Source organism: Trichoplusia ni, chromosome 4 (assembly GCF_003590095.1).
Source record: "Trichoplusia ni isolate ovarian cell line Hi5 chromosome 4, tn1, whole genome shotgun sequence".
In the NCBI taxonomy this organism is placed as follows: domain Eukaryota; kingdom Metazoa; phylum Arthropoda; class Insecta; order Lepidoptera; family Noctuidae; genus Trichoplusia; species Trichoplusia ni.
This window is the reverse complement of record NC_039481.1, coordinates 9,391,479-9,419,397: the sequence shown is the minus strand read 5'-3', so window position 1 is coordinate 9,419,397 and position 27,919 is coordinate 9,391,479. Positions and strand designations below refer to the sequence as shown.

The 27,919-nt window shown below is 35.1% G+C and overlaps 1 protein-coding gene across 7 annotated transcripts; it reads left to right on the top strand.

Annotated features, from left to right (window-relative positions):
* The first annotated feature begins 113 nt into the window (after window positions 1-113).
* On the top strand, window positions 114-26,650 carry LOC113492946 (anoctamin-2). 7 transcript variants are annotated; one of them, XM_026870688.1, is made up of 21 exons: window positions 115-797; window positions 5,404-5,498; window positions 9,213-9,323; window positions 10,206-10,422; window positions 10,758-10,823; window positions 11,747-11,815; window positions 13,860-14,020; window positions 14,344-14,512; window positions 14,613-14,733; window positions 15,309-15,420; window positions 15,853-16,013; window positions 16,359-16,495; window positions 17,087-17,350; window positions 17,669-17,872; window positions 18,186-18,334; window positions 18,883-18,968; window positions 19,647-19,852; window positions 20,325-20,485; window positions 20,775-20,877; window positions 21,235-21,400; window positions 24,935-26,650. In XM_026870688.1, the coding sequence occupies exons 1-21, from the start codon at window positions 561-563 to the stop codon at window positions 25,084-25,086; spliced, it is 3,147 nt and encodes a 1,048-aa protein (XP_026726489.1). In that variant the 5' UTR covers window positions 115-560; the 3' UTR covers window positions 25,087-26,650. The 7 variants fall into 7 exon arrangements, with proteins under 7 accessions (XP_026726491.1, XP_026726489.1, XP_026726492.1 ...); XM_026870691.1 differs by having other exon boundaries at window positions 118-797; window positions 21,235-21,422; window positions 24,935-25,011; XM_026870693.1 differs by lacking the exon at window positions 115-797 and adding an exon at window positions 2,440-5,059.
* Window positions 26,651-27,919: the final 1,269 nt, after the last annotated feature.

The following is a 27,919-nucleotide window of genomic DNA, read 5'->3' as shown; positions in this document are numbered from 1 at the left end:
TATTTTTATTGACATCACAGTATTTTTTGAAAATATCGATATATTTAGTAAAAAGGACGGACATCACTAGTGTCAAAAACTGATGGCTAATGATTTGTGATTTTAAGCATTTGTGATACTTTATCTCTCTCTAACATTAGTAGAATGTAATAAGTTCTCTCAGAAACACTGAGAAACCTAATAGTCCCAATACACCAAACGTAGCGGTGAAGTAAACTAAATGTCATTTGACGATAAAAACCTTTCTTTTCTTGTCGTTCCTTGGGATTTGCTTCGGCGCCCAATCTTCCTTCCCTAACAAATAACAAAACCACGTAATTGAAAGTGATAGTATTCAGTGTAACAATACCTTATTTGTGGGTATTTCTAAAATCTTAATCGTTTGTAATATAATAGTTTCAGTTAAATATTAACCGTGGGAATTAATACGAGATAAATCTGGTCATAGTTCGGTTCCGTCTATGACTAATATCGTGGTAGGAAGGAAGAACATCTTGGATATGAACGGTGTGAAAGAGTAATAGTGCTGTGAAAATTGTTTGGCGCATTAAGTTTATGTGATGTCTGACGGGGATCCATCGCTCGAAGAGGATGTGCCAAAACCTCTACTTGAAAGATTAGAGTCCAATGTGTTTACGCCGAAGATAAGCACCCCTATTTACGCGGGGGGTGTGAAGCTAATCCACAAGAGGTCTGACGCGGGAGAGACGGAATCTTTTCTGTCAGACGCGCAGAGGAATGAGCTCGCGTTCCAGCAACTGTTCCAGCAGGATGGAGAGGGAGGAGCATTTCACGAGGTAATTCCTTATTTGGATATCCTAGTCTGTGGTTTTTTGTGATTGAGCTTTTTTTCTGATACTAATGAGGGTTTCTTTCTACAAATTTCTTATTGGAACTTTTTTTTGGATTTATTAGGCTTGTAGTGTATTCAATAACTTTGCTTCCTTGACAATAAACAATTAACTCATTCAAGGTGATGTTTTTATAACATGCCTGTATTGTATTGTAAACATTGCTTTTCATTTCTAGTAAGTTTAGAAGTTTTAAATTATGTGAACAAATTCCAAAACAATTTATTAGTAATTAGATAATCTTAAGTTTATACTGATACAAGCTCAACTAATGAGCTTGTTATTATTTTGTAATTAAGTAATTAGATGATGATTGTTCTATTGTTATTTTATTTAATGTGCATGGACTTCATAGCCTAATTATTTTGTCTTTAAGCTTGAATTATGTATTATTTAAGTTATGAATATTCAAACTATGCTCTCATACACACATGATATATTCCACTCTATTGTAAACAAAAAAAACACTATTAAGTAGTTTGAATGAAGCTCAATAATTTTTGAACTATTATAATAATCATAGCTTTAAATAAAGTATCAAGAGATAATAAATAACACTGTAATAAGTACAGATTATTGAAGTTCTTATCAAACAATCCAATATAACAACTGTATAATAGATAACAATGTATTTACGATACTATAAAAATAGTAAATACATAGCTACTATTGATTTGGCAGTAAGAACTCAGCATGTAATTTAATTACCCTGATAATGCTTTTCTATCAATATAAATGATGTAATTTGATTTTTAAATCTATGAATGACAAGATAGGATTTTATTTATCACATACTGATAATATAAAACCTTTTTTTCCTTTTATATTTCTTCTTCATTAAAGCAACAGTTGTATACCATGATTCCCTGCGATAGTAGTGCAATTCATATAAATGACTATAGTTACTGCAGCACCTATTATTTATTTATTTTTATTTATATTAAAAGCTTGTAAAAGTTACCCAGTTGTGTAGCAGACTACTTAAGCCACAGGGTGCCCATCAAATCAAAGTGCCTTATCCTCAATAAATGAGATTTACAGACCACTTGTTGGCTAGGAAACTTATTAACCATTAATCTTGAAGTAAATAGTATTTTGTATGTATACTCAGATAAGTGACCAACCAGTTATAAGACCATATTTACTATTACTTATTATACTGGTATTGTTAAAAATATTATTTGTTCTGCGAAATTTTGCTACTTATTCCATAAATTTCAGATAATTTTCAATACTGGTTTAAATGTTATAAATCTCTAAAAAAATTTTCATTCCTCAATTTCATAATGAATTTTAAAACTGTGAAAATTTGTTTGACTCTTGAATTGAGAGAGAACTATGTGAAGTATATTGGACTATCTCCTTTCTACAATGACAAAATTCTGGCTTTGAAAGCTTGTAGTATACATATAAGCATTGAAGCTTTTAGTGCTAGATCAAAGTCTGGTTGTCAATTTAACTGTGAAACTATAACTTATAATAAGGCAAAGTTCCTCCTGCATATGTTGTTCATTGCATCATACTTGTAATAAAGTTCATCATTCTCGCAGAAACTGATGAATGAATTTTATTCAAAGTTTACAGCATTATTTATAATATATTTATCCTTGACAAGTAGGATGTAATATAATGATAGCAACTTTTATGTACATAGAAATATATGTATAGTATATGTTATCTGTAATGATTGCTGAGCACAATGAGTCATCTATTGTGAGTTAATAACATTACTTGACCTCTTATCACGTTCAAAGTTTATTGCAGCAGTTCTAATCAATGGGGCATGGTCTACCTATTTTAATTTATTTCAATAATTGGTTTTTAGACTAAGTTTGACATTATTTCCAAAAAACCCAATGTGTGTTTTTATTTTATTAACAAAAAATTAAAATGATACAGTAAGTTGAATACTTGTGTTAAGCCACTGGTCAGTACACCCTTTAGCGACAAATGACGTTATTTCCCACACTTTCATAAGCTTTACCAACATTATCCCTATATTTATTTATTTTGATATCTGATGGCCTAGATTTTTTAGTCAAATACCCCTATACAAGGATTTCTACTTTCTAGAACAGATAAAAAAAAATACCAACATAGTTTAACTTGATATGTGTTGGGTGTGAAAAAAAAAGGGGGACAGAAATTGTGTCAAATTAAACACAAATTGATTCCCCCCTGACCAAATAAAGTACTTATTAGGAAAGAGACAAGAGATAGCTTCCTGTCCCAAAGGGGGATTGACTTAGGGAGACAGACCTACGATAATGCTACTGATTGTTATTTAGGTGTATAAATTTCTAGCACATGGTATTAGACTTGTAGCGTCATCATGTGGGCCATTCTTCTTGGCCTCGGCCGCTGTAATTAAGATTCAAGCCTCCCTCATTGGCAATTATTCTTTTTTTTTCTCGTATCTGAAGTATGCGGTATTGTTCAATGATACTTTAACGACGATATAATCTGCGATAAAGCGGTTAAGAGTGTTTTACAAATACTGCAATGACTTCAAACACGGTCGGATAGATGCGTGTGCGCATTGAATCTGAAATAAAAGGAAAGAAGAAATACCTTCTTGCTTGGGCCGGAGAATCCGGATAGGCTATCTCGAGGCAGAAAATGTCAACGTCCATATACTATGCAAACACGGTCGGATAGATGCGTGTGCGCATTGAATCTGAAATAAAAGGAAAGAAGAAGTACCTTCTTGCTTGGGCCGGAGAATCCGGATAGGCTATCTCGAGGCAGAAAATGTCAACGTCCATATACTATGCAAACACGGTCGGATAGATGCGTGTGCGCATTGAATCTGAAATAAAAGGAAAGAAGAAGTACCTTCTTGCTTGGGCCGGAGAATCCGGATAGGCTATCTCGAGGCAGAAAATGTCAACGTCCATATACTATGCTAAGAAATTACTTACGCCTTTGAGCACTTTTGTAAACATCTAAAGAAATTGCTTATCATCTCCAAATGTCGGTTTCCAGCCGCAATAACAGATCAGGAAATTTCTACAGATGTGTTCGTCGTACCTATATAATTTTAAAGGTTTTATGACGATTATTCAATGTCCCTATTTTGTCTCTGTAAGGTCTGTTGAACTGCGTGCTAGTAGAATCCATTAGCCGTAGCTTATTGCAAACTAAGTAATGTAAATATAATAGTTTACCGAATTAACTTTAATGATAAGTATTCAAATTCTTTATGTGTTTACTTGTAATTTGCCAGTTTTCCAGTCGACACTTTTTAAGTATACAAGACTTGCATTATTCAACAAGGTTCTTATAAACTAAGGTCTGCGTTTATGTGTTCGTTACATTTGCCACGCTAATATATAATGATGCTTAGCTAATAATGATAAGTGCTCAGCTCTAAGGGTGCACGCATACAGTACGGTGGCTGGTGGCACGGATATATTACCTGACACAATTAGGTGGCGGGTGGATCGAATTTGACCACCTTTCCGCTTCCCCCAGGAGACCAGTATGGATAAAATATGACCGAAACTGGATGCGACAACAACCTATCGTATAAATTATTGTTGCCTTCGTCACAGAAAATGTGATAGTAGTTCAATGTTAGTTTATAATTAATTGTATTGTTAATTCGTTATCGGACCTAAACTAGGTAACATTTTACAGTTATATTAATACTTGTTCATTTCCACCGGTTTCAGCAACTCTGTTCATGTGATTAGCTAACAAACGCCGATTAATATTCATTTTAAAGCCCAGTGGTCACGATATTACCTATAAATGCTGTGATGCATTGTTGTGAGGTTGTGAATATTGTTAACTTTAATTATTTACCGAAGTCCTTCTACTCGTGACATTGACCTTCAGTTTCTTTGCGGCATACAGTTGGCCGCAATCCCAATATTATGTAAGGGATGCATGGCTATTGGCTAGTAATATCGCCAGGCTAACGGGCGCGGCGAATCCCCCTGTGTGCACCGCACCTACTACACGTGCTACTCCGTGTCAACAACGTTTCTCCACACTTATATAGTTACCGAAACGCTCAGTACTTCTGTTTATATTTAGTACGCGAACAATGTTTTCCTTACTGACATCAGATTCGTGCCGAATTACCATAATTACAAATGTCTGAAGTGTGTTTTGATACTTTTGTTAGATAACACGTATCTCAATTTCTAAGACCGTTGTCAAACAAATGATTCAGTCTCTCTTGGTGTAGTGAACGAAGCAAGGTCAGTTTAACGTGGTTGTATACTTTGTACATTTCATGCAGTTTTTGTGAGTAATACAATGATAATTAGGCTCCGAACTGAAGGACTGTGATGTGGCATTGTTTGAAATTAGCATCTTAAGTGTAGTGTACAAAAAAGTGATGATAAAACGATGGTGTTATCACTAATCGTATTTTTGTTATCTGTTGCGGGATCCTTGACTAAGTTTTACTTTGTAATTGCCTAATTTGTAAAATTATCATTGATTCAACAATGAATCTTAAGTGTAGTGGATTAAGTTTCAATGTAGCATGTGTTGTTGGATGAAAGTTGCGTGAGTGACTGATTGGCGTTGTTTGGGCCAGACGGAGAGGGAGGCCCTGGAGAACGGGGAGCTGCAGGCGATGTCGGTGCTCAGCACGTACCAGGACAATCTGTCGCAGGACATGAACACCGACCGGTGAGTACCGAACACACGATGCAATGAACCACGCGCTGACGTCTTCTCACTTACTCATCGATAATTTTGGCAGGACGATCCTTGTTACTAATACATGTAAGGTGTGTTGTTGCCGATTTCTTTCGCTTTTCTGTATTAGGAATTATGTGAGTTTTTTGGCGGTTATGTAACTTGATTTCTTTTGAAGTTAGGAGCCACTAAAATAACTATTGAATCTTTTTTAACTTCGATTAAATATTTCTTGATAAATGATTCAGTCTCACCTATCTTTCAGTATCTTTCTCTTCGTGTCGTACTCTGTTCACCACTTATAGCACTTTCTAAATACGTTTCATTTCTTCGAAATTTTGTCTGATATCTTGTGTCGCGTAATATTTACTTAACCTTATGTCATATGATACTGACAGTGTTAGGTTGTTGGCCTTGTTTTAGTGTCTCCTTCGTATAAATATGTAACGAGTTCGATGAAACTGTTCCATTGGGAGTCAATTGCAGTGTCGTCATTGTGCCATAAATGGACGTTTTAATTATAATTTATACATTACTTAGAATTCCCTTTACACTGTCAGCCAAAAAGAGAGACAGTTAGTATTATATATGAAAGTTATACTTAAAATCGTAATTTACTCGTGCCTAACGCTTCCGTTTAATAACACCGGTGCGCGATGAGGTGATCATTAACACCTAGTGTTTCAAATTTAATATGGATCAGTAATATGAATACTTTTAAGTGTATATAAATCATTTAACACTTTAATTTTTTCACCCTTTGTCAAATAGTAGAAAAAAAATTAGTTGCTTTCTTCACGCAGTGTAAAAGTTTTACGAAACAATTCTTAATACAGAAATAAGCTTAACGAATCGGCAAACCATCGAAACGTTCACTAATTAACTAAATTACTACACCTAATTGGAACGTTATAAACGTAGGTGAAACAGCACGGTACAGTTATGTTAAAAAATCCACCTAAAGGAACTTTCGTATGAAGCAGTTTGAGTTCAAAAGTATAGAAATTTACATTAGGGTTTTTGACAAAAAATAGCTGTTTAGTCTTTCAGGTACATTTCCAAAAAATATTAGATAAGCTTTTTTTTCTTTTATTTAGTAAACAAAAATGAAGCGGATTCAGTAATTGAAAATCTTGTGTGACGTCACTTACCAGTACGCTGTTTACTAGCAAGTGATGTTTTTAGCACGAAATATGTATTCGATATTTTTTTGGAAGTCTATCTGACGGACTAAACAGATTTACCCATAATATAAGGTTAGTCGAACACTCTATTGTTTATCAGAAAGGAGGTTAATAGAAAGAATAAGATACGAGATTTCTTCCTATTAATAAAGTATTTATGAGTAAGTATCATATGAGGTTTTTAATAAAAAACATGTTAAATAAACTCAGTGAGTGTGGTATTTGCAAAGAGAAATATGAAAACTGACGATAAGCGTACATAAGAAGGCTTAGCGAATTGATTCATCATAATGTGTTTTTATTTCATTTCATCTTTTTCCGGTGTAACTAACCCGGGGTTTTACAGCTACTGCTTGTAGTAAGATGATGCATTTGGGAACGAGATGGCGCAATACGCGTTGTACAGCCCTGGGCCCCAATTCTGCTAATTACGATGGCCGATGAATGACTGGAAATTGAATGAAACTTTCTCTATTCATATTATTCAAAGCATTTTCCAACACAGCATTTTGAAATCCAGTACGGAGCGGAGCACCCGCTATTAATACATTGAATTTCCATTTATTGTGTTGGCAAAATGCTTAAGAGAATAGGAATAGTTTGAAATGAAATTCCATTGTCATTCATTCATCGGCCATTGTAAATAGAAGAATTTTGGACTCGTTTCTTTTCCATAACAATCTTTCTTGAAGAAGTGTTGATAACCCAAACCCTACTCCAAATGATGAATCATGTCGTTATGCCTAGATTCTGTGCTTGTGTTAAACCTCTCTCGGTGTCTGTTTGTGTTCTGTGTTTTTTTGTTCGTAATATTCTCTTAGTAAATCTTATGTGAAAGGATATTAAAAAATTATGTTATCGGTTTTATATATTTTGTTCATGATTGTATTGTATGAAATTTTGCTTTTCAGTTTTCGTATTTATAATTATTTGTGTAATTAATATGTTGTTGTTTATGTATAATAACGTTGTTATCGTTAATTTGTAAGAGGTTTTGGTCAAATGTCAATGTTAAAATGATTTACATATTATTATTCTTTTCCTGAACATTTTCCTGCATTTCATTCTATTTTCAGCGTAAATATTTCGATCAAAATACCTAAGTTGAAGTATACATATACAAGCATTTTACTTTTTACGATAAGGGATAAGGGCGGTCCGTGATTCTAAAAGTAGCTTTTATGTCTCTTGTATAACTTCAGAGAAACGGTCGATATCGATTACGGTAATAGTAGTGTCGTAGCGGGAATACCAATGACACGTGGGAACTGGGTTAGCTATAAATAAAGTTTTTTTATTTCACGATGCTATAAAAAATAATGAAAAACAAATACCGATGTTACAGCTAAAAATATATTGTTTGGTGACATAAACCGGTTTTTACACTCATTAAATGATTCTGTTTAACAAAATTTTGAAAGAATTCCCAAATTATGTAAAGACGGCTTGAAATAATTGAAACTTCAAGTCCGAAGTAATGCAGTTTTTAATAGTTATCAATTGTAACTATTAAACGTTAGGAATAGTCCATTAAGGAAGTATTATTCTCAGTAAGTGCTGAGCAAATAGCAGCAAATATACATAATGATGACAAACTGTACTGTTTGTAGTAGGGTTGTCGCATTAGACACAGTCGTCGCATCTTAGTCATGATATATTACCTTAAAAAGATCGTACAGGCTTATGACTGTCGGCAGACAAAGGGTTTCTTCCAGCTGAGATAAATTTGCATGAATTACGCTTACTCACTGCGGCCGAAATTGGCACTCGTTTGCATTGGCCCTGCATTTTTAAGGATGTAGGAATCCGTTTGTTAAATCTCAGTTCATTGTGATTTTCTGCTTCTACGTATTTTAGGGTCAGTTTCCAGTTTGACCAGATTCTAATTATCCAATACTACATGTAATGGGGATAAAACTACCTACATCCATGTTCTCTACTAGATAATAATTATTGTATACTGTATAGGAAAAAAAGAATTGAGATTCCAGGTACCTTGTTAGGACGGTAACCCTATCCCATAGAAATATTGGCAGCCATTTTTATTCACTAATAGAATGACGTCACCCGCTACGGCAGCTAAGTTTTGCTATTGACAATTGACCAAGAGATACTTTAAACAATTATATTGATGTGCCCACTCTATTACAATAAGGTGTTATTATTGTTAAAACGAGAACGTAAATATGATTTGCTTCCAAAGACCGTCAAATAAAATGATTGTTTATTTCTTGGTGACCATTGAAGAAACATTGCAGCTTTAAATCTAGTTACCACATATTTATTTAAATTAATTATTAACATAATTAACAAAAAACTTCCAAGATCAAATCTGCCAAAAGCAACGGCAATGGCGGACGTTTTAATTTAAGCGAAATTGTAAAAAAGTGGAAGCATCTGAAATCTAACAAAGCATGGCGTTCTAACATTCTAAACGAAATAACTAATATTTGTTTCAACATACGTCATATTTGTACCCTACTGGCCCAGCAACATGTCCCCAAGTGCAGAATAATTTCAGGGACAACGGTAGCGAAGCCTCAACGCGGGCCGCTGAAGACTGTGCGTGTGGCGATCCCGACGCAAACGTTGGCCCAAATGGCAATGGCAAACCTCCAAACAACCATTGCTCGTGAGTAAATTGGTCTAACATTTGATCGAACGTTTTATCATTCGAAATTCATATTTGCTCCGTCATATCCAATATGTACTTCTTCCTGAATGATTCTACGCCGTATGAAACTAAATAAATTTAGGCATACTTCAATATCGTATATAAAAATAAGGAATAAATTATCACCTAATAACTTGATTATTGAAAGAAATAGTATGCTTTAATTAGTAGTATGTTTAGTTTGTAAACAGAATCAGCACTTTATCTTGGATTGTGATCTAGGTGTGGGTATCGCATGGGTTTGGTTAACCATAACGTTTGGCATGGCCTACTAAATATCTTCAAGGGTGTATTGTTTGACCTTCGTGGTCTGGTTTATTGACTGTTGTACGTATTACATGTTATATTGTGATTTGTGACTAATTGTCACTTATTTATTTGTAGTAGTCATAGTGGTATGTAAAATAAATACCTACTTGTTTCATAGTGTGTTGAGGAAGGTAGTTGACAATAATGCGGTCTGTAGTTAATCATAACCTAGCCTTAGTCAATATTATTTTTGGACATTACTTAAGTTCATGAATAAATAATTAATAATTAAAATAATTTACCGTCTAAACTGCCTATGTAGTTGTCGAATCAAAAAGCCATCGAATCATTCAGAATCAACTGTTTTGGGGCTTACATTCGAAGATATTCCTACAGCCAAAAAAGCTTAAATGTTTTCATGTTGGGGCATCAAATGGCCATAAAAGGTTTCATTTGCACTTTAATTGAGCAACAAAATAGAAAAAAGACATAACATTTTTTAGCACCAATCAGATCATAAGCCCACAAAAAGTTCAATAGTAATCACAAAAAAAAATCACATATCATTCTAATTCATATTCTCACATCCAGGATAGTGATGAACAGTATCCTCAACAACCCATCTTTAACGTTCAACGATGGTGTTCGCTCGATCGACTACGTGTTGGTGTGGGAGGCTGCGAAGGAAGACGCGGTCACGCCCGAGGCTCACCAGCAGCGGAAGATATTTGAGGAGAATCTCGAGCTGGAGGGCTTGCAGCTGGAAAGGGAAGCCCCAGATAATTTGTATGGACTGAATTTTGTTAAGGTGAGGCTTGTTTGATAATATTTCGAAACATAGTTTAGCAGATTAGTGTCCTAGTTGTGCGTTTTGCGTATTGAAAATAGTAGCGTAAAGCTGTTTGATTGATTCAGAATCAACCTGTTTCTTTATTTCAATCTTTTAATAATATCTCTCTTTGATATATTTATAGGATTGATATAGGTATGGGTAGTAAAATTTCTGTATTTTTTTCAGTACAAAATATCAGTTTTAGAAGGATCCGAATATGACAGATAACTTCCCGATCAAAATTAACTACTAAGCTCTTCCAAAATAATTTGCGAAAATTTTGTAAACATTTATTTTTGCCTTTATTCCAGATCCATGCTCCCGTCTCAGTTTTAAGAGATTACAGCGAGATCCTCAAGCTTAGGATGCCTATGAAGGTAATTACTATATATCCTACTATTAATTGACGAACTAATAATTCCCCTTAGGCGCAGAACTCGTGTCATGGCTTTATATGGTACTAGACTCCGAAGGGCTTCGCTTTGAGGTAGAAGTGTTGTGACCTTACTTATACATGTTGTTTTAGTAGTGGTTAGTTTTATTTAATGTTTGTTTTAGAGTAGAAATTAGGATGTGTATCGGTCGATCTTATTAGGTTATCGATTTAATCGTTAAAATACAATTAAATTACTATAAAAGTAGGTATAATAAAAAAAATTACATGTTTTTTTTTCTTTTAACTATATATTTTCTTAATGAGATTGCATATTAAATTGTAGAAAATTTCTTTTAGTACAAAGTATAGTGTTTCTGAGCCGTATAATTTTTTGGTAGGTTTAATGTATGCCCGAAACTTAATATTTTGTTACAAAAAATCATTCAAAGTACGCTTAAAAACAACATTTGTTAGTAAGGTATTAAATATAATGTTCTGGGGTTAAAGCATCGTAAAGTCACCTCTCATTTGGCGATGGTATCATCGTGTTTGATGTGTGAACAGTGCATCCGTTGTTCCTCGTTATTTTATGTCTGTCGATGTTGGCACAGTGTTATGAACATGCTAACTCTCTGGTCACTAGGCCTATACGAAACGACATTAATCATCATGCAGACAACGTCCCGACGAATCCGGCAATTGGAAAAAATATTAAAATACTCAAGTAATAAATTCTCACTACTGCAAGTCCGCAAAATTATAAGCCAAAGTATTATCACAAAAAATAAATCACCATTAAAATTTTGGTTCAAAAAATAAACGAAAACGGTAAATGTGTACTAATGCCCCGTAGAATGTGTATGTCGTGTACTAAAGCACCGAGTACAGCCGAGCACAGTGACATAACAGCAACATGTGTTGTAGGAATGCAGTAAGATAAAGAAGTCTGGCCGGACGAATGCGATACTGAATGCAGCGTTGTATATGTCTAAGGTATGCATACGGTATGGCGCATGGCTTGGCTAACTTGACGCTTGGCAGGGATTCTCTTGGTTGTAGGTTAGGTCAGCTAAAGGTAAGGTGTAGTATAAGTATTTTCTGTCAATAATGACGCTGATTCTGTTTTGTTTATAGGCCTGATAAAGAATAGCTTTTTAAATCATGAAATAATAATAATAGACAATAGTAATCCCTCCTTCTTTTTCAAGAGAACCATAAAATTTCTTGTCCGTCCATGCTTATTCTTGACCAAGCATAAAAAGAGTTCGAGTGTCAAATTACTAATTCGTAACTGTAAGGATCTGTGGCTGACAATATAAGACCTTTTTTGAGAAAAACTCCTCCGTTTTGAAGTCGGTCAAAAACGTGATAAAAATACATAGTGTTTCACAGAATCAGCGTCATTACCTTATCTTCATGTAGCGTATGTACTATCTTCAGATTATTTCAACCGACGTAATTACTTGTGGGAGCCCGCGATGTTTCAATGTTGTATCATGCTGTGTCTGTCAGCCGCAGTGTAAGCTTGAATATGTTGTATGTGAAATGTGTTAACATTAACTGTCTATTTATTGTCTTTAATACATGTTACAAAGTAAATAATACATGTCATTCTTGATTAATTTAATATCCATAGGTACTTAATTTTTTTTTTCAAATGTCTGTGACGCTATTAAAATATTTTTCTATTTATTTTTGTTGAAAGGTTTATAAACAATAATTATTTATTATTATTGGTGATGGCAATCTGTTTCTATTTAATATTTTGGTGTTGGCAAAACCTTAATACTAACAGAGAAATAACATTTCTATTAACAGTACTAATATCACAATCCCTTGTAATCGTATAAGCTTAACTTTAAACTGATTAGACTGTAGTTATGTTCACGTATGTGTATGTAAACTCATTAGTTATCGGAAACCAGCGAACGCCAGCTCAAGCTTGCTTCCTAACATTAATATAAATACAATTAGAACTAAATTTAAATAATGTTATATTATAATTGTACCGCTGCAGGAGAAAAGCCTCTCGTACAGAGAAGCTACGAGCATTGAACACGTTTGTTCTCTACGCGTTGGCGATGTCAGACAAACACAAATAAGTCCAGTTTTCACAATTATAAACTTTACCGTAAGTCCGAGGTGGTATGTAAAGTATATTCAAGATTTTAAAATGACCATTGCCACCTGCGACTTTATTTAGTTCCGATTTTCCGAAAAATAATAGATTTATTTGCTGTTTGGTTTCATTCGAAACTGGACTGTAGCGAGGAATAATAAGAGCTTTTTGGAATTAATATGAAAATAAATTTAGTATCATTGTTAATTTTGTACGCAACTATTTAGAAGAACTCATATCTTAATTAGCAGCAGAAAATAACATTAGTCAAAGCATCGGCTTGCAACTGTAATTTACTTTATCATGCTAACAGGATTCAGCCTATAATATCCTACCTATAACAAAAATCCAGCGTCAGTTGGACAGACTATTTATATGTATTGATTTGTAAAAATTGAAAACGTGCTGTCAGAATAATCATTTCTAAAATCGTCGACGTCAGTAAAACCGCTCAAATGTATGGAAATAACATTTTGTTTCCATTAAACACTTGATTAAACCTGTCATCTCCATATATTTGAACCTTTTTCTATTGACATTCACGATTGTAGAAATGTCACTTGTATAGAGGGGCAGAACTGTTACCATTGTAGAAACATGATGTTGCTACACTAATTGTAGTGTAAGATTCCTGTTCCTAGATGGCAGCACGCTCTTGGTCAACGGTACCAACTTATGGAAATACGAGTATACACACTGGCCGAACCGTACTGCGTAGAAATTCTAACCTGCTTTCGAATCGCTAAATAAAATTAAATATCATAAGTCAAGTGCGTTGTTGATTCACTGTCAGTAATAAAAGAGAAAATTCATCTAGTATATACATATAAAACCTCGTTTCTTACAGCTAAACCACTAATTCAAACTTCTTTTTTGTCCACTTTATGCATGATATTAAAATGATTTTGCTTTGTTTAGTTCTCAGCGTTGAAGGATGTGCACGAGAAGACGAACAGTTTGTTGGACCAGGCCGAGGCGTGTTGGGACCGCTTCATGTCTAAGATCCGAGTGGATGAGACTATGTTCCCAGAGAGACGTCATCGACTCACCGCCATATACTCGAAGGACAAGGAATATTTGTAAGTTGAAGTAGTAATAAGGATTTCTGTTGATATGGAATTATGTGCCTTCATGATTCATGCATAAGGATGAAAATTAAATTAGAAATAAGTTTTTAATGTAAAAGCACAAAAGCAGTTCTTCTATTGGCATAACTAATTCGGGTTAGTTAATGTTTCTACGTACCTTGTTTTGTGACTAACATTACTTACTGTGCGTGCTCATTTTTTTAAAGTTCAAAATTTATTTGTGGGTCTTACTTAACTCTCATTTTCAAGTTGGGTGCAATACCAGTGTTTCTACATTAAATTTCATCTTATTTTTTATTTATTTTTTATTATAGATTCGACACTACAGCAGAATGTTTCTGGACGCCCTCAATACGATCTCGAATCGTCCAGTTCATTCTTGACAGGAAGAAGTTCTCACAAGCTGTGAACGATGACTTCGCGTTCGGCATCACAAGACTGATATCTAATTGTACTTATAGCGCTGCTTACCCTTTACATGATGTAAGTAACTACTGTTAAAGTTAACACTCTATTATGTACCTTTAAGATATTGGCATAAGGTTCAATTTAAAATAATGCGTAAATTTTTCTTCGATAACAGGGTGATCTCAAAACTCCTGGCTCCATGCGGCATCTTTTATACACTGAGTGGGCGGCGGTTTCCAAATGCATTAAATACCAACCTCTAGACTACGTTAAGGATTACTTCGGTGTCAAAATAGGTGAGGTTACATACATTGCATGTCTTGAGGAAATTATAATCTTAGAACGTATTGACTCGCAGCGATCTCCTATTGTGTATTGTTATTTTAGAGTGTTTTTGATGTAATTTAATCAGCATAATTCAATTTATAATTAATTCACTGATTAACATCGCATGACTCCGGATTATCTTAGGCATTAAAATAATGTGTATGCGCAGTCGCATCCCCGAGTAACGTTATGGTTGCGGCCCCACACCAAAACCAACTGTGCGCGTCGTGTCGCGGGTTCGATCCCCGCGTAGGACAAGTATTTGTGTGATCCACGAATGCTTGTCCTGAGTCTGGGTGTCATTGTGCATGTGATTTCTATGTTTGTGAAACCCCCGCGACACAAGGATTCAATTTCTTACAGCGGGAGTCGTTCTTTTTTTTGTTTTAAGAAATAAAAAACAATACTTATTTAAAAACAAAATATTGCAGAATATAACAGCTTGTCTTTCGACAAAAACCTCTCCTATAGATAATTGAGCAATTGAGTTACCAAGTTTATTTGCAGTGGTATGAGTTGACTATAATATTGTATTACTTTTCAGGACTATATTTCGCCTGGCTCGGTTTCTACACTCACATGTTAATTCCTGCCTCAATAGTGGGACTCATCTGTGTCATTTACTCTGCCGCCACTGTCTATAGTAATACACCTAGGTAAGTACAAAAATCATCACAAGACTGAAATATTGTAGAAATTAATGTTGTGTGTCCATAAGACGTTAAAAAATGTTTCGCTGTAATGTAGCTGTAGCTCATTTTTTATTTACGGCTCTCTTTCTTTTGAAGTGTGCTCTCTTGGAGTAGAAACTATGAAAGATCTGGTTTTGAAAATCTAACTCTTAGCAATCTCTAGTGTAAAATCGTTGGTCTAAAATGTCTAATGCTAAAACAATAAAATTTTACGGCATTTGAAATAAGCACTTGTCAAATTACTGATTCGAATTAAAAAACAGAGTATTGTGTAAATGTCTTGGTTTTCCGTATTTTTTTTCTGTAAATATAGACTTAAAATTTTGTCTATAATAGGTAAAATATCACTTTATTTTTACAATATCTTCAATATTTCAAATGAACGTTCGTTTCCAGTGAAGACGTTTGTAACTACGAGTCTTCGGTTAAGATGTGTCCAAACTGCGACTACTTCTGCGACTACTGGGATCTGAAAGCGACGTGTCTACAGTCGCGGATAACATACCTCTTTGATAACCCTACTACTGTGTTCTTCGCTATTTTTATGAGTTTTTGGGGTAAGTGTGATAGAAGAAATACTTGTTTTTTTTTTACATTTGTGTATTACAACAATTTTGCATATGGAAATGGTATGTAACTTATAATCTTATATAAATTACGCTTTGTCTAGTGACTTTATTAAATATTCATTTATCTAAGTTTATCTAGTATATAAGCGACGTTTATGCATACTGTGGTTGTTCTGTCAACTCAACTCGTGTTATAGCCTTTTATTTTAAATTGCATAAATAATAATCAAATCTCCAACACAGCCAAAACTGTGACCCCACCTAAAAAATGTATGACACTCAAAAATAAACTTTATTACTATTAAAATAAGGTGCATATATGTAATACGCCAGGTGCCTGCTTCCTGGAGCTATGGAAGCGTTACTCAGCAGAGATGACGCACCGCTGGGACCTGACGGGCTTCGACATGTATGAGGAGCATCCGCGGCCGCAGTACCTCGCGCGGCTGGCACACGTTAAGAGGACACAGGTACCTAACTAACAGACTTGAAACTAATACAAGCTATAAATATTACATGCTGTACTGACAGCCTCAATTGAAAAGTTTGAATATCACTCTTGAAAAGATAATGATTACTCGAAGAAATAACACAGACAGACATACTAATTGAATATTTTTTTTTGCACATTTAGTTACTACTCAGCGAGTTTCTTTGGCTCTTGACTTATGTGGCTCCTGATATCAGAGATTTTGGTATTTATTTTCTTGTAAAGTAATCTATACTTCTATACTATATAAAGCTGAAGAGTTTGTTTGTTTGAACGCGCTAATCTCAGGAACTACAGGTCCAAATTGAAAAATTCTTTTTATGTTAAATAGACCATTAATCGAGGAAGGCTTTAGGCTATAAACCATCACGCTGCGACTAATAGGAGCGAAGGTACAAAGGAAAATGTGAAAGAAAATATGTCAGGTACAAATCATAACTTATATCTTCTACCCACGGGGACGAAGTCGCGGGCTACAGCTTGTTTAATATAAACCACAAAAAAACTACACTCAATTTTCAATCATCTCACTAACAATATAAAGTTCACTTTACGTTCCCTTTCTTTACAGTTGAACGTGGTAACAGGCGAGCGAGAGCCGATGGTGCCGTTCTGGCGCATGCGACTCCCTGCAACACTAATGTCGTTCAGTGTCGTCGCTCTGCTGGTACTTATGGCTTTAGCCACGGTACTGGGAGTGGTACTATACCGCATGTCCCTGTTGGGCGCCACTATACTCAGGAACGGAAATGTACTGACTACATACAACCCAATCATGTTCACGACTGCGACGGCCGCCTGTATTAATCTGTGTTTCATTTGTATGTTTAATTATGTGAGTATTTTTCTATTAATTGTTATAAGAGTTTGTCTTGGTTTTAGGCCTTAATTTATAAATATTGTATATTATTTATTTAAGTTCAACTCTTACTGATAAAATTAAAGATGTTCCTATAAACCTGTTCAATATAAAGATAGGTTTTTAAACTTCACGTTACTCCTTCGCTATTTTTGGCATAATTTTGCCTGTTTTACCGACATTTGTAATACATGATTTTGTTACGATCGGTAAAACAGGCGAAGTGACTTTTTTACCGATTTCGATTAAAATAATTTTGTTCTCAATATTATTTATGTTCTAAACTTTCCATAGATATACCAATACCTAGCAGAATGGCTAACAGAAAAAGAGTTGCTTCGTACACAAACAGAGTTCGACGACTCCTTAACCCTGAAGATATACCTGCTGCAGTTCGTGAACTACTACGCGTCTATATTCTACATAGCGTTTTTCAAAGGCAAGCTGATAGGCAGGCCAGGCGGCTACGTGCGGTTCTTTGGGCATCGGCAGGAAGAGGTAAATTAATTGTTTATAACAAATTGTTTGACTCTTGTACATGCATGACATACATTTTCATTGTTGTTGATTTAATTTTTAATGGATCTGTACGGTGTGAGGTTCAAATAAAGTATGGAGTAAATAACGAATGATTTATTTGCCTCCATTACACTCATATTTGTAGTTCAAATGTGGACTTGAGTGTCGGTTCAAAAAAAATATCCCGCGAATAACCGTAATAACGCAATTAATTTAACTCCCAAAAGCACACTCCAGACTTATCTAGAAAAGTAACATCTAAATAGCGTTTCTTATTTTTTTTTTCTTGCAGTGCGCCCCTGGTGGCTGTTTACTAGAGCTGTCAATACAACTGGCCATCATAATGGTCGGCAAGCAGTTCATCAACACCATCGTGGAGATGCTCATGCCGTACTTACTCAAGTGGTGGTACGTCATACGGACTATCGGCAGGAAAAGACAGTAAGGAACATTTTAGTATTATTTCGGTACAATATTATTATTGAAATAAGTGGGAGTCGTTACCCTGTCCCCGCGTTACCCGGATTTAGAATCCCGGTTAAGTCCGAAACTTGTCGGGCGATCTCGATAAATAAGCGTGATTAAACCAATATCTTGGCGTCGTGGTCTGTGAACCCGACAGCTCTAGGTCAGATTCGGTCCCATTAAGGAAAAATAATTGTGGGATCGTAGGATTTGTACAGTGTATGTATTATGAAACGAAATAAGAATGTGTGTTCATCAATTTTCTGATTACCGTAGACTGTAGATTTCTGGGATCAAATGACCCTGTCTGAGCGTGAATAAGAGATGGCTCGATGAAGATCAATTCAAACATTCTCAAGCACAGTCGAATCTTCGTTAATCTCGCTAGGATGAAGAAGAAAATATTTTTTTAAATACGTCAATTATTATTGCTAAAACAATCTCATATATATAGTCTATAACAGCTAGTGTAATCCAACGATGAGTCGTCTAAAACTAACGTAATTGTTTCTTTTTGTTAACAGAATTAAAAGTCCTCTGCAATGGGTGAAAGACTTCAAGCTAGTCGATTTCGGTAACATGGGATTGTTTCCTGAATACTTGGAAATGGGTGAGTATATAACGAATTCATCTTTATAAGATGGGTAACCTACTCAATTATAATTGCTGCTTTATATTCCTCTATGCAAACGCAATGTGCAAGGCATCTTAATATGTGAGCGATGTAAATTAACAAAATGATTAATAGTAGGTCTATGTATATATTTACTAAGATTCACCAGCAGCTTATACGTGCAGAAAATCATAAGTGTAGAATTTATACGATGTTATAATTCTATGTTGTCCAATAGAGAATATTCGATCTGTCTACTCTAGTAACACAATTAATTGCCATTTATTGGTAGCATGTACAAAAATTCAAAGTGTCTAGCTATTTCGGTTCTTAGTATACAGCCTGGTGACAGGCGGGCAGATATGTGTCAGAGCCCTTTTAAATGGGTTCCCTTTTATTACGAAATCCAAAAAATGAGATTTTTTAAATATCAGCTCCCCCTGCTGGAGGCCTCTTCCTTTTTTGACCAGACCTTTCTATCTTTTATGATTTCTGGCCTCGTATTTCACAAGATCCAGTCCAGTGATCGACAACCTTTGCACATGGGTCAGATCACGCAACATTCGCGCGACATAACCAGACCACTTCTACTTTAGCCTGGCTGTTTTTTCGTCCGATATCTGTTCGTGTTCGTTTGTTATAGAGAAATAAAAATACATATATTATTACTTGTAGTCCTCCAATACGGTTTCGTAACAATCTTCGTGGCGGCGTTCCCGCTGGCGCCGCTGTTCGCGCTCATCAACAACGTGTTGGAGATGCGGCTGGACGCGCGCAAGTTCCTCACGTGCTACCGCCGCCCCGTGCCGCAGCGGGTCAACGACATCGGCGTCTGGTACCGGATACTCGACTCCATCGGGAAGCTCAGCATCATTACCAATGTGAGTTGAAATACCAACCTTCTTGGATTTGGAATACAGTCTAGTTTATGTTAAAGTAATCTGTGTAATTTTGACAGTTGAAAACGAGAACGACTACTTTTTTTTGGTTTAGGCGGATGAATCCTCATGGATACCCACTCCCTCGGGGAGGAAATGGGTAATGTCAGACTCTTACTGACAAGAACAAATCCTAGCTGAGTAACGTTCTAAATGTCTCTGCATTCCACTTTACAGTAACAGAGACATCATGACTCTAAAAACCAACTTTTAGAGAACTTTAACAGTGTAAAGTTTTTGAACACGATAATAAGTCTATTAAAAAAAAATTGTATTGAAATTAGTTTACTTATTTCTTCAAGTGAGCACCAAGTTCTGCTTACAAGTAAGCTGCAAGTATCACTAACATAAACACGAAAGTAATAAAAACTTTGTTCAGTTACGTAATATTATAACAAATATTGATATTATTCAGGGTTTCATCATAGCATTCACATCGGAGTTCATCCCGCGACTCGTCTACCAGTTCTCAACGGGCTCTCTCAAGCAATACGTTAACCACACGCTCGCAGACTTCAACATAAGCGTGTTAGAACATCCGCCTATCAACACCTCATACAACGAGACTATGTGCAGGTAACATTAGACCCTATTGAAAAAAGTTTAAGGTTTATTTTTCTTCTTCTAGCGGTGCCTATCCAATTAGTGAAGGTTAGCGATCAGCTTGTTATACAATAGTGTACAGTTGATTTCCTTTCGTAACCAAGATGAATTGCGTGCAAGCAGAACCAGACTTTATTTATCCAGTGTAAATTAGGTTTAAAATTGCTTATCAACAATTTATGAGTTTACCTGTCAAGATGTCATAAACATATATAATTTTGAACTTTATTTCGTTGATCTTATGGTTCTATTTCGTTTACAGTTTTCCCGGCTACTGGTACTACAAGGACGGCGATGACTACGAGCACAGCAACTGGTACTGGCACATAATGGGCGCTAGACTTGCTTTCGTCGTTGTTTTCGAGGTGAGATACTATTTTACCACTCATAACAGAATCTTTGATTTAGGGAAGTATACAGAGTCATCGTTTTAAATTTTGTGACTCCAATTTTATGCTTCACTAAAGCATAGCATAAAGTATATTAACAGTATCCATTCTGAAATATGTAGACTTGAATTTTATTGCCTCACTAGTTTTACTTTAGGTACGTCGTTATTATTAAGGGTTTTTCAGCCATGTCCAGATTTCAGTGTAGGTACTCTGTATGTAGGTACTCTGTATGTCTTCAACCGTCAGCCACTATTGACTACTAAAAGAGTTTTTTCGACAGCACTTTACTTATCGTGTTCCTTTAAAAACCAAACCAAAACTTGTCTTCAGAACGTGGTCGCCCTAGTAATGATAATAGTCCGCTGGGCGATCCCGGACATGTCTGGCGAGCTGCGCGACCGCATCCGGCGCGAGGCCTACGTCATCAACTCGTTCATCCTGGACGAGACCCGCGCGCGCTCGTCGCGCCCCTCGGAGGACGCGCGCCGCCCGCCAGGTGCCCGCCCCGCCCACACACGGTATGCACGCAGAGCTTACACACTCGCCCACCTACTAATCGCGGGGGCAGATCACTGGACAATATTTCAAATTTTGTATTGATTTTCGTGAATTTTTACATGATCATATTACCTATACGCGCTGGATCGAAACCGATGGCGGCAGATCATATGCGCGAAATGTTGCCGAATGCTGACCGCGATCCTCAGATATGAGGGACTGATATGAATAGACAGAGAGTATTACCTACATGTGGAATCATCATCATCATCTTAATCGGTCGCTCATATCTGAGGATCGTGGTCAGCATCAGGGCCACATGTGGAATAGACATTGTTTTTTATTTACTATCGTTGCTCAGACATATTTCTAAGAGTATTTCAATTGGGAATTTGATTGAAGAAAATCTAGTTGTAACAGTCAAGTAGATTTATAAATCATACGATACGTTATAAAATCCGTTTATGCATTGACTTTATAACAAATGTGGTTATGTGAGACATAACAATTTGATCTGCAGAGGCGGGTAAAGTCATGTCACTAGTCGTATCTGACGCGCTTTTAAAGGTTTAAGCAAGTTCAAATTTGACAATAATCGAATTCATCAAAAATCACAACACAATATACCAAAAATTTATGAAGTTAATCCCAGTGATCTGCACCCGTATGAAGACTGTGTTTTGTGTGTGTGATACACTGACAGCGTGACGTCATCGTTGATGAATCCCCTTTAGAAACTAGACTACAGTACATACATTGAAGAGTGCAAATAACTGAGTTGTGACATTATTGGTATCACCACCGCTACACATGGTGATTGAGTATGGGTTTTTGCGAATTACAGGGTGTTTCATTTTGTGTGTATACTGGAATATGACTTGATGGTGATTTTGTTTATTTTTTCGTAATATTTTTATACTGTTCAATTGTTTTCTCTAGCATAAAACTTTATTGTATTTCATTAATTTATTCTGGAAAAAAAATCTTATATATATAATATTCTATCTATTTATTTGTATATACAACATTGGTCACCTCATTTTCCACAATTTGCGTTGGTTTTTGATAGTTCGCTGTATAACATTGAGTCATATTTCAGAATTAAGGTATCTTCTTCCCACAAATGTTGTAAAATATGTAAGGAAGTATCAACATCAAAATTACTTGCTTAAAATGGGAACAAAGTTCATATTTATTGACTGGGGATTACAATCATAATTGGAGGTCTGCTTTTACCCTGCCGTTGCAAGAGTGATGTATCATACACGTTCAATGCAGTCTTAGCCGGCGTGATAGTGGGAATCTAAAAAGAACGAAAAAGGAAATCATTTTGTAATTGATTCCTACCTATAAAATTACCAGTATGTTAATTCTCAAAACGTACGTACGTATGTCTTCTTATGACACTTATGGTACCTACATTTTATATAAAAACTGAACTTTTCATATAAAATTTACATGTTGTGTCAAAAAAGACTAATCGATTCTAAATCGATAGTCATTTCGAATCGATACCAATCACAACTCGATGTTTATCTTCCAAACGTTTTGTTATACCTTGTATTTGATATTAAGATCATGTATCAACCAATTTCTTTTGAGGTTCCCACAGCACGTTTTCCACATATTAAAAAGACTGAAGCTAGCTTTATACTAAGTTATAACGTATACAAGTATGTGTAAGATAGAGTTACTTGAAGTGAAGCAGTCTCGCCGAGCCGGTGCCGTGTGAGTCAACATTTTACACTTTACGTAACCGCATGCTTGGATAAAGGAATGGACTTATATTATATTTAAGTACTCATTACTAAACATTTTTTTTAAAGGGCAATGGAAATTAATTGTTTAGACGAAGAATATTGTTTTATATTTTTTGTGGTAGTTTAATATAAGAGTAAACACTGTTCCGGATAACGCGGGAGTCGTATGAAATAATAATAAAAAAGAATATACAAACTGCACGGATAGCCGAGTGGTTGAGGTCAACACACCCAGTACGCGCGTCGTGTCGCGCGGTTCAATCCCTGCGTAGGACAAGCGTTTGTGTGATTCACGAATGCTTGTTCATAGTCTGGGTGTTGTTAGCACGTGATTTGTATGACACAAGGATAAAAAAGAATACTGCTGTAGTCGTTAAAAAAACATTATGTATGTACATATATCAAAGAGGAGCTCGTGGCTAAGCTATAACCGCATAAGTGAACCGATCACAGGTTAAGCTATGCTTGACGCGGTTGGTCTGTAGATGGGTGACCATCTTTGTCATAACGAGTTCCTCCGTGTTTCGGAAGGCACGTTAAATTGTGGGTCCCGGCTGTTATTCCTACATCTTTGTCAGTCGTTACAGGTAGTCAGAAGCTTGAAAAAAGTCTGAAAACCAGTCTAACCAAGGGGTATCGTGTTGCCCAGGTAACTGGGTTGAGGAGGTCAGACAGGCAGTCGCTCCTTGTAAAACACTGGTACTTAGCTGAAACCGGTTAGGCTGGTAGCCGACCCCAACATAGTTGGGAAAAGGCTAGGCCAATGATGATGTACATATATCAAAGATTTTCTTTTTACCTTATTATATTGCTATTACCTACGCTAACAACTTTTACAAAGCTCACATGCATGTAACAAAATAATTATCAGACAGGCAATAAATAATTCCTGTTCCAATACGGATTTCCAATGCTCTTTAATTAAACATTAAAACGCACAAACAACGATTGGCTTACTTACCAACATCACACGATTCACGTAGATAGTCTAACAAACAACACGTACGTTTTAATTGATAATATAATACAGGGTGTTTGCAAACGGGGAAGGTATTTATAGGAGGGAATCGAGGTATGTGACTAGTGGAGGCTAGTGAGTACATTTGTTATACAATATTTGGACTATTGCTAACTTTATTTTTTTTTAAATCGATTTTTATTCGAGCGATAGTCGATAAATAATCGAATCAAACAGCTATGATCTGTTGTTTAAAAAAACAAAACTACAGGGGAAACGATTCATCTAAAAGTGAATTTTATATTTGAGTGTCTAAATATTGTCTAACAAATGTTTTTATTTTATATTCTGCATACACATAGTATGGTTTATCAAAAGCTTTATTGATTCCAGCTTACAGTATTTAGGCGGCTTCTGCTTGTAGAGGTTTTTTGACGTTTATATTGAAATTGATGTCTTTTCAAATGATTGTCTTTTCATATGACACCAAATCACATCACTTTAAAATTATTTTCACAAATCAATTTTATGAAGCTGAACTATTTACGAAGCCCATCACCAAATAATATTTAAATGAAACTGTAAGAAAAATCTCAAGTCAAGTTTTTAAATATTAATTCAGAATTATAAATTCAGCTTAAAACCTCCAGACAAAATTTTTCGATACTACACAGCTTATAAAAAAACAATCTAAAGAAAACCTCCAAACAAAAAAAGCACATTTAAAATCACAAGTCACCACCACGAATACACCGACCAATACACTAGCAACAAATTACGTATACTAAAACAACACCAATATCCCGAACCACAGGTGATACATCTGAGCCCAACTGGAACCACATAGCCTCCCTCTCAGGGTCGGACTTCGACCTCGCGGCCCACGGCGACCACCAGGACATCAACGAGATAGGCAAACACGTGGTAGGGGAAGTTGAACAGGAACCGCCGCCCGCGCACGTATAGTGCCTTTAAAAACCTATGTACTTTACGTTTTTATGAAAAGGATGATATGGAAAGTTCTAGTTGACTTATGCGAGTTCATCACTACTATCCGAACAAATTGCTAATGCTACGGACGGCCATTTTGGTGACGTCATTTGAAAGTACGATTCTATGGCAAGTAGTTTTCGATGCTTTTTACGTCAGCATTGCGTCACGGGACTATCAATACCATAAAGTTCCTGTGCATTGTTTTAAATTCAATTTTAAAACTAGCGATTTGCGAGGATTATACTTTGAAACTATTGTAAAGAAGAGGGGAGGTTAGGGGATGTGGGATCTGATAAGTGTTTCAACCGTTATTATTGTAGAACTGTTCCTTTTTTTTTACTTAGTGTCCATTTTTTTATACACTTGCATATACGCATCCCTTTATCCTTGTATCATGAATGACCAGGTGTCATGGCATCATCATATTTATAAAAGCAGCATAGTCTAGTAGTAACTGGATTTAGCTTTGGTATTGCCATTGTCAAAGTTACCGAAAATATTATTGTGCTATAAGAAATGCCCAAAGGAAAATTTTATTTGTGTGATTTTGATATAAAAGTTTAACTAATTATGTGAATTGTGCAATAATGTATTGCTTATTTGTCTTCACAAAGAGAAATGAACCAATGGAGTGAAAATGATTGCTTTTGTGTGTCAATATTGAATAGTGCGTATTATAACGTTTTCATATTGTTATGTCCACATTTAAATTGTCACCATTAAGGTAATCAATGAAGAGCGAACAAAGTTTAGAAATAGTAATAACTCCATTCGTTTATTTCTCTGTATTTTTTTTATAATAATTTTAGGTGGGCAAATAAATTCTAAATTCAATTAGTAAAATGTTGATTGCTTTAAGTGATTAGGAGGTATAGTTGTAATTTGCGCTAAGTTAATAACCAAAGTGTTTCTTTGCCTTTGCTTTACTATAGAAACTACGACTTTAAGTCTCAAGAAACAAAATACAATTAAAATTGTAAATCAGTTTAAAGGGCTCCCAAGACGATAGAATGTATGTAACTATTTGTTGATTCCGTTTGACGGGCTTTTTAATAAAACTGCGCAGTCCAGTATAAAATGACCCGTACTATAAAACTCAGTCTAAACACTTGAATATTTGTCAAACCGTGCAAAACAACTGTGTAAAGGATCAAACTGGTTTGGTTCAAATAAAAAACTATAAGTTTGAGTAAACGTCTCGGGGCTCTTGACGAGAAATAATCATCAATTCAACTACTGTACTTAAGCGAAAACAAGTTTTGTTTACATATCAAACAGTTTGTTAATGAGAGAGTGTTATAAGCGGTAGGTTGTACGCTTTGCTTGAAGTAGAACAAACAACGAACGACACGTCGTCATGTCGTAAATTTAAATAATTTCACGGTATATATTTCATGAATGGCATTATTTTTGTTCATGAAATCGTTGCCTATATATGAAATGAAAATATTAAAAATTGTTATACTAAAACCTATTTGTCTCGACAAAGCAAAAAAAAAATATTCTCTTTAAAAGTAATAAAACGCCTAAGTGAAAATAGTTATAAAAACTGTAATATAATAAACTATAATACAAATTTTAACAGATCAAAAAATAATTTATTATACATATATGAAACGCTTATATATTTATTTAACGTTATCTTGTATACTTCAAGACTAAACTGAATCTCATTTTGTAACAGAGAGTATAATATTTATTTTATTTTATGTATTTAATACAAGGAGCTCAAATCTCGAAACGGTGAGAATTGTCTGGGCCATTTGACAAGTTACAATTCTCCGAAGACTAAGGCGGATTGCATCACTCAAATTCAGAGTTACGTCATTTTTGGAAAAGATATTATAATGTTCCCACACGTTATATATTTATGATTAAATTAATTAGGAATATAAATTGCGATGTAACATTGTCTTGGGCCTTTGTTTTTTGTTTGCCATTAAAAAGCGACAATAGTAGTATAGCAAATACGTTCAGAGTTAAAAGTTTATATTTATAAAGCTTTGTCTAAAGAATTACTCACGTTATTATATTTATTAAATTATTAAATATTTATTGTAATCCGTTACATAACTTTCAAAAAGGATTTTACACGGTTTTAAAGGTTTTCTCTGTCATAAGGTCTAAATTCGATTGACACAATTATTGCTAACAGCTGTAATAAAATTAATGCGGCTGTCAATCAATTTAAATCACGTACTTGACAGACTTAATACTTGTAAGAGGTGCAGCGAGCCACCATTTAAATTAACAAATTGCACTTCCATTAGTTGTTACCAATCAAAATGAAAGATTGACCTATTACAATGTTAAGCTTTTTGTGTTATTAAACATTATACAATACATATATTATTACGTTGTTCATTATTATAATATATGCTTACGTTGTAATCTCGGATCCAATCGTAGTATATTGTAGTCGTCGCGTCCATCATATCTATAAGAGAATCCAGCTACGTTTGTTATTCCTTTATGAACTTTTTACATAAAACTATTTATAAAAGTTTTTTATATATCTCGGTGTCGTACTGTGCTATAAATATTACGAAATCGCCTGATTAACGTGTTCAGTAGGAAAAGTAGAGAAGTGTTAGGGTGTGTAAGGGTAGGTTGCATTTTACGAGGAAAGTATAATGTTGTAAGCTTCTTGTGGATTACAAATTACTGAAATAAGGATATCTAGACAGTATAAAACAATCGTTATGGAACCACGTTTTGTTCTCGTTTTAACTCATGTTAATTAAATGTCTGAACTAGAAGAAATACAAAAGCAGTTGTTGTATTTAGTAAAAATAGGTTTTTGGAA